Below are 7079 nucleotides of genomic sequence, written 5' to 3' on the forward strand. Positions count from 1 at the left end.
AAGCAGAAGACTCACATGCAGTCGATGTAAGCGGAAGCACTTCGGGAGATCATGTCAAAAACTGTCAAGAACAAGGTGCGTCAACGTCACTAGTAAAAAAATCATTGTTGATAAAGGAACCGAATTACAGCGATGTCGGTGCGAAACAAGAAAGTAGCGGAGGCCTACCGGTATACGTTTCTCATGGTGATTGCAATAACCGGTTTGAGCCAAAACCGGACGCGGCCGGGAGAAATAATCAATTGAATCAACCAAATTGTGACGACATAAATAATGAAGGATCGAAGCTTGACGGGGCAAGAACGAGCGGGGTGCCCTCAACAAACGGAATTCCAACGTCAATATCAGAAAACGCGAGAAAAACAAGTAAAACTGCAGGTTTTAGACGTAAAAGAAACCATGGCGCTGGTAAAATGTCCCGATTAACTCAAATGCTTTTGCTCTCGACCGCCATTTTCCTGGTCACGTGGATATTGACTCTGGTGATTTTCATAATGTCGTCCATAACCAGAAGTGTCCATCGGAACAGTGTCTGGTTTGCGGTGATATCTGTGGTAAGGTTAAGTGGACTTATAAATCACGCCATCAATCCAATGTTGTACAGTTTTATGAATCCACGATTTAGAAACGACTGTGCACTTTTATTTAAACGATTGAGATCTAAAATAACATAAAACAGTGTCAGCTCTATGATAAGCCGGGTTTGTGTAAGGTTTGTACTAACTTAATAATTCACTGAATAGTTTAGTTTTGTAGTAGTGTAAAAGATCGGGTTTGTGGTTATACAAGGCATTTACTTCTGAATGTAGACTGTCGGAGAGATTGAAGGAATTATCATTTATTGTCAAGCGGTTTCCAGAGTGAGCAGTTTCATAAGTACATAACATAGGGAGATGTCTAATATGTCCCTCCCCCCCCCAAAAAAAAGGGGGGGAATATAAAAGAAAGGAGTAGAAGATTGTCAAATCAACTACTCGTTGAAGAGATTGAAGTCTTTTGAAAGAAACTTGTTTGAGGTCCCACTGCTGCCACCAGTTGCAAACTTAAGTGAGATACCTTTCTTACTGGTATCGTAAGAAAATACGTGTCGTACACTGTACTTTCCCTTGCCAATTTACATATATGAATATGTATTTAAAATGTAAGTCCATACATTTATACCAAGCGCTATAACATTAAGTACTTCCAAGCCTAATTTTTACTGACGGTGATATGGCCATTTAATTTGGGTCATCATATTATGTATTTGTTACATAATGACCCAGATTAAAAAGCTCTCCTCACCGCAGTGTGCGGTGAATCATGCTTTTCAAATAATGCTTTTTTAAGGAATGTGCAGGCATGCCTTTGAAGACCAAATTTACATGTTCTCCGAGATGGAAGAGTATACACAGTCAAATATGACTTCTGACATTTTGTAAATATATATATTTCTGGGTTAGGTTAGCTAGTAAACAATGATTCGACTTGAATTTTCCATAATGAAGCGTGGGTGAAAAGGTCGTGGAGATGGCGGAACCAGGTGAAGGAAGAGGGATGTAAGTATTCACAGTTTTGTAAAAAAACATTAAAATAAAAATATAAAATAATATAATAAAAAAGCCATAAAAAGTACTCCTATCCAGGAAACAAGGATAGCTCCTTTTTGGCAGAAGAAGGTAACCTTGTCCATTTTATGTAATTATAAAGTGCCCTTTTGATCACAAAAATGATATACAATTGTGCGGACATAAAACAAAGTCCTGTTGTCGAAAAGAATAGAAAACCCGAATTCAAAATGTGCTCTTTTTAAAAAAGAAAGAGAAAAAGAAAGAATTGAATTCGTGGTAGGGAATTCTCAGAGGGTAAATTGTTTTGTTGGAAAATCTTTGTTCGGGAAGTTTGTACGTGTAACTTTGAAATTTCCCCTCAAATCAAACTATTCACATTTTCACTGCCCCTCAAAAGATTGCCCACCCAAGACTTTTCTGTGTGGAGGGAGGAATAAATGCAATCGATGTGTTTTTTTTTTATATATATATTTTTTATCTAGGCCTATATTTTGCCTTAATTAAAATTGATGAATGAATACAGCGTAGATTTAAATTAGAGATGATTTTGAGATAATTTATGCAACTTTTTTTACGTGAATTGACGAACTATATATTATATGACTCTCTTATCCATTCTAAATTGTCCTATTGTAACATTATCTGTGGGGATGCTTCTCTGTCGTATTTAAAACGGCCAAACGTTCTCCAAAGAAAGCCAATCGAAATTGCAAAGAACTTATCGTACCCCACAGTAAAATTATTTCTTCAAATCTAAAAGTCCTACCTATCTATATGATATCAAATTCCAGGTCGGTATGTTTATGTATGGGTATGCAAACATATACTTTCGCCCCGCAATTTTGATGCATATACTTTCAGTTTAACCGTGAAATTCATAATCATACAACCTCTTTTTTGCTAAACATCTTCGTACTCATTTTTTTCCACTACAGAAAGATATCGCCGCCTTTTCATAGACACCGAGGTCGGTATATGGAATTATTTAGAAAGAACCTTGCAAGATGCTAAATCCATAACTTCCTTGAAGTCCAAATTAAATCCCATTTACTTATAGATTACTCTTCCTAGCTATAGGTGGTCATGACTTTTCAATGTTTCCTTTGTTTTTTTTTTGTCATTATCTATTGTTTCTTGTCAAGGCGGGCTGCTCGAATAAGCATATATGCTTCCTCAGACCTCCTCCACCCACCTTGTAAAAATGTTGTAATATTGATTATTTGCACATTATAGAATATTACGTAGTCGCATATACAACAATTACACATGGAAAACACAGCTACGGAACCAAAGTGAGTTATAGCTATATAGGTAAATTAATGGGGACCTAATTGAATACGCACAGTCTTAAACTTAATGTGTGTATAATAAAAGCTCTATATGTAATTTTTGCTACGAAAGAAGCGAATCAGGGTCCGTTGACTGACGTCACAAGAAGAATGTCAACTACATAATGATGTACATGTTTCTGTCCGTTTTTTAAAATTTTTTAAAGACAAGTTGAAAGTATTTAACATACAGACAGTTGTAGTAAGAAACAGCGGCACCATGTTGATGAGTTCAAAAGTTCATGAATTATTTCACTTGTAAGCATGTTTACCTGCCAAAAAGCCATATTACGCAAGAGCATCCTACATTTGCCATCCTAGCCATTGTTTTCCGCACCTGTGGAATTTAAGCATCAGAACGCAATTAACCGTGAAAGTGTCCCTCTGTTTGTTGTTATTCTGTACTGGCCTCATTCCTCCGGCCGACATTTTCTATAGGCTTTGTAATCAAGTATCCCGTCCTTCCCAATCAGTGGCGTAGGAAGGTACTTTTGAGTGGGGGGGGGGGGCTGAAGACTGATGGCCGGCCTGGGGGAGGGGTTTAAGGGGAGGGAAATGTTTTGGAAATGTTTTGTTTTTCCAGGTGGCCTCAGATGCAATTTGGTGCAATATAGCACACTTCAACCCACCCACTCCATTTTGTATATAATTTTGCATTTTCACCTGGCCTTAGATGCAATTTGGTGCTCCAAATGAGATTTTTTTCTCATTTGGAAATGAAAAAGGGGTTTTCTGACTTGCGAAGCGGGGGGGCGGAATGATACTTCCGCCCCTCCACATTTTTCACTGGGGGGGGCTGGCGCCCCCAGCCCCCCGGTTCCTACGCCCTTGTTCCCAATTATTTTCGGGACGTCTTTGAGACTGTTTCTGTTCCACTTTTTTTGACGAACTTTTCAACCTGTTCAAACCCTTCCGCCTATACTTTCACTGTATTTCGAGGATCCTTCTGGAAAGCGATCTCACCAACTGCGCAGCGACCACCGTAGCCAACGTAGCCGTTGGCGAGCGATCACGGCGGTACATCCTCTCGCGTTCAAGTTAGTAATGATTTTGTAATTTGTAAGGTACCAGTACCTAATGTTATATATGTGTAATTTATCACTCATTTTAACATTTACTGATATTGCAACAAGGAAGCAATTAAATTATATTAACTTATATTTTGATGTCTCTCGTCTGTCGTGACTCTATTTATCCCTCCCCGCCATTTTAGTCAAAACTTGTTTCTGACTTCGTAACAGCTACATTAATGTATATATAACCGGTTTTTGTGCCAGTCAATACTGACTTGAAGAAGAGAACAAAATGACTGAGATGAAGAGGAACATTGGAAGGAGGGCAAATTTAAAGTGGGGAAGGAATGAGATGGGGAAGTGCACTTCCCCATCTCATTCCTTCCCCACAGGGCCCACTTCATGAACTTGGGGAAGGGAAGTGAGGAGAAAGAAAGGAGATGCGTGGAGAGAAGGGAAGAGGAAAATAGGCGTGCCCAACGGGGTGGGTAGGTGGGGGGGGGGCGTGTTAGACCACTCATCCGGATGTGCTCCCCGCTTTTCAAACACACAAATTTCAAGAGTATTTATCAGCACGTACGACCTTGCAATTTAGACCTATTTATAAACATAATGTACAGTCTAAATATGCCTCACAATGCAACAAATCATTATTATTGTTTTATCTGCTGCAGGACTTCTGTCAGACTGTCCCACTCTCTCTTTCATGGGAGTCGGCTTCAATGACCCAGGGTCTCCACATCCACTCCTTTATAAAGTCCTTCATACATGCATGTATCTAAATAATTCGGGTGGAGGGGCGTAGAATTTGGCCGCCACCTTTGAAATCTTGTCTTCATCTCTGACGTTCATCAGTGGCCTGGCTACTATGATTATCAGCTTGTGGGGTTAGGGGGGGGGGGTAGGATGTACTCCATTTAAAATACCATAGAGACACGTTGACCATTATTTGAAAGGAAACTTATGATAGTTTGCATAATTCCAATTTTAAAATAGGAAGATTTATTCATTGAAGTAGCCTTACATGCTTCCCAGTAGATGGTTTCAGTAATGATGTATTCTTTTTACTGAAGTCCACGCTTTCCGTATGAGCGGATACGTGGTCGATTTTAATACGTGTTACACTAGACAGTGCCCTATATAAACGGCCTCGTATTCTCTGAGGATATTCATTTATTGAAACGGTATCCATAGTAACAGCTATCATTGAAATTGTTGACAATACCAAGTAGTACCCAAAAAAGAAGTCATTCAAACAGAAATTAACAAGATTTTAATCAAAAATGTTTTTTGTATGTATTTTGGTGGATCATATTTTGAAAGATTGAAAGCTATTCGTGTAGAAGGTCTGAACACGAGGAACTTTGATAATCGATTCACTTCAAAAATAAACATTCCAGTTCCTCATATGCCGTCCTTTTGGTGAACACTGATATCGTCGTAATTTTACCAGTTGCAATGTTTTGTTTGAATAATGCACTTTAAAGGTTTGCGGAAGATATTGCTGACCGGAAACCAACGCTATGGTGAGGGAGCCTGAACGTGAAATCAGTAAAGAACGTGAACCACTGACTTGCTTTAATTGTTAGGGAGGGGGAGGAGGTGTCGAGAGACGAGTGGTAATGTGATACAAGGTAAGGCAGAAGTAAGGAACGAACTGATTGACCAATATTGATTAAAGATTTCTCCAATTGCCCATTAAGAGGAATTCACTAATGTAAGCTTCATATATATATATATATATATAGCTTTATATATATATATATATATATATATATATATATATGTATATATAAATATATTAATATATATATTTATATATATATATATATATATATATATATATAAATATATTAATATATATATATATATATTATATATATATATTATATCGTAAAGGTCGCAAAGGTTACTGAAACTTCGGCATCGTAACCAGAAAACGATGATTAAAAATAATGATTAAATTTGTGCCCTCTGCAACCCTTCATCTTCATTGGGGGGGGGGTGGGGGAGATGTTCCCACCCCTTCAAGGGGAATCGACTTCAACGACCACCCCCCCCCCCATTAAAAATACTGGATTTGCTCCTGCAAGGACGTTGGCGCGCTATTTGACGTCAAAAGCGCGTGAGAAAACTGGATACGTGATAATATCTGATTTTAGACTCGTTGCCACGGAAACTACTCTCGGAAATATTCATATACTGGATACAGTAACAGTTCTCCTTTGACGTTAATCGGTTGAAATTGAAGTAGTAGAAAACAAGCAAAAGCACCGAAAGTCACGTATGAACCTAAAAAAAATCTCTTTTCGGCCAGTGAATATACTGTCAACTGATACCGCAGGAAGTGATAGCTAATGTGGAGAACTTTCCCTACGTTTGCCGCAATGGGATAGCTAACAGAGGATGGGTTAGGGAGTGGGAATATAAAGGATGTAGAGGGCAAGAGATTAAGGTTTCCATTTGAACCAAACCCCTCCCCCCTCCTAAAAGAGCGAATACAGTCGTTCAGATAGACCATAAGGGTAAGGGGAGGGGAAAAGAGAGAGAGAATTGAACAAAAGCCAATGTTGGGGGTGAGAAGTAAGATTTTGATATCGCATCGTCAGGGTGCCAGATCCGTCCTCAGTGACAATTATGTCACCGACCTCACTTTTTGAAGTCATCGATTTTTCGTTCTGAAGATGGGAGTGCAATATTCTATATCCCACATTCCTTTAAGCCACTGAATTGACCACAGATCTGTGGAATATATCTCCCCCCCCCAAAAAAAAACACACTTCTTGCCTCGTTCTAATTTGTTCAACATATCGATTGAATACTTTTTACACCTTTGACCTGTGGGGAATCTATAACCACCCTAGCTCACTGGTGTTTCACATCCAAAAGCCAATCAGCATAAAATGGAACACACAAAGCCCAACTTGAACGAGTACCTAAGAAATTGCTAAATCAAGTACATTGTTTGCATCTCCCTAGCTTAATATGGCTTTTTATTGTGAGATATCAAATCTTTTTTAATTCATCCCTATTGATAGTGACAATTTTATATCCCAATATTGTTCAAAGTTCACGTCAGTAAATTTTACTCCACTCGTCCCAACCACTTGAGCAAGAAAAAAGATAGGAAAAATTGAGAGAAATAAAAACCAGACTCCAACCCATGAAAAAATAAGCTTTTCTCCGTA

The 7079-nt window shown here is 38.5% G+C and overlaps 1 protein-coding gene across 1 annotated transcript in view; it reads left to right on the plus strand.

Moving 5' to 3' along the window:
- The window catches only part of LOC139967404 (uncharacterized), a 3249-nt gene extending 2342 nt beyond the window's left edge, over positions 1-907 (plus strand). The window contains exon 1 of the mRNA XM_071971153.1: positions 1-907. This exon is cut by the window's left edge and continues 2342 nt beyond it. Coding sequence (XP_071827254.1) covers positions 1-674 — 674 coding nt within the window. The 3' untranslated portion in view covers positions 675-907.
- Positions 908-7079: the final 6172 nt, after the last annotated feature.

This window comes from Apostichopus japonicus, chromosome 5 (genome assembly GCF_037975245.1).
Source record: "Apostichopus japonicus isolate 1M-3 chromosome 5, ASM3797524v1, whole genome shotgun sequence".
In the NCBI taxonomy this organism is placed as follows: domain Eukaryota; kingdom Metazoa; phylum Echinodermata; class Holothuroidea; order Aspidochirotida; family Stichopodidae; genus Apostichopus; species Apostichopus japonicus.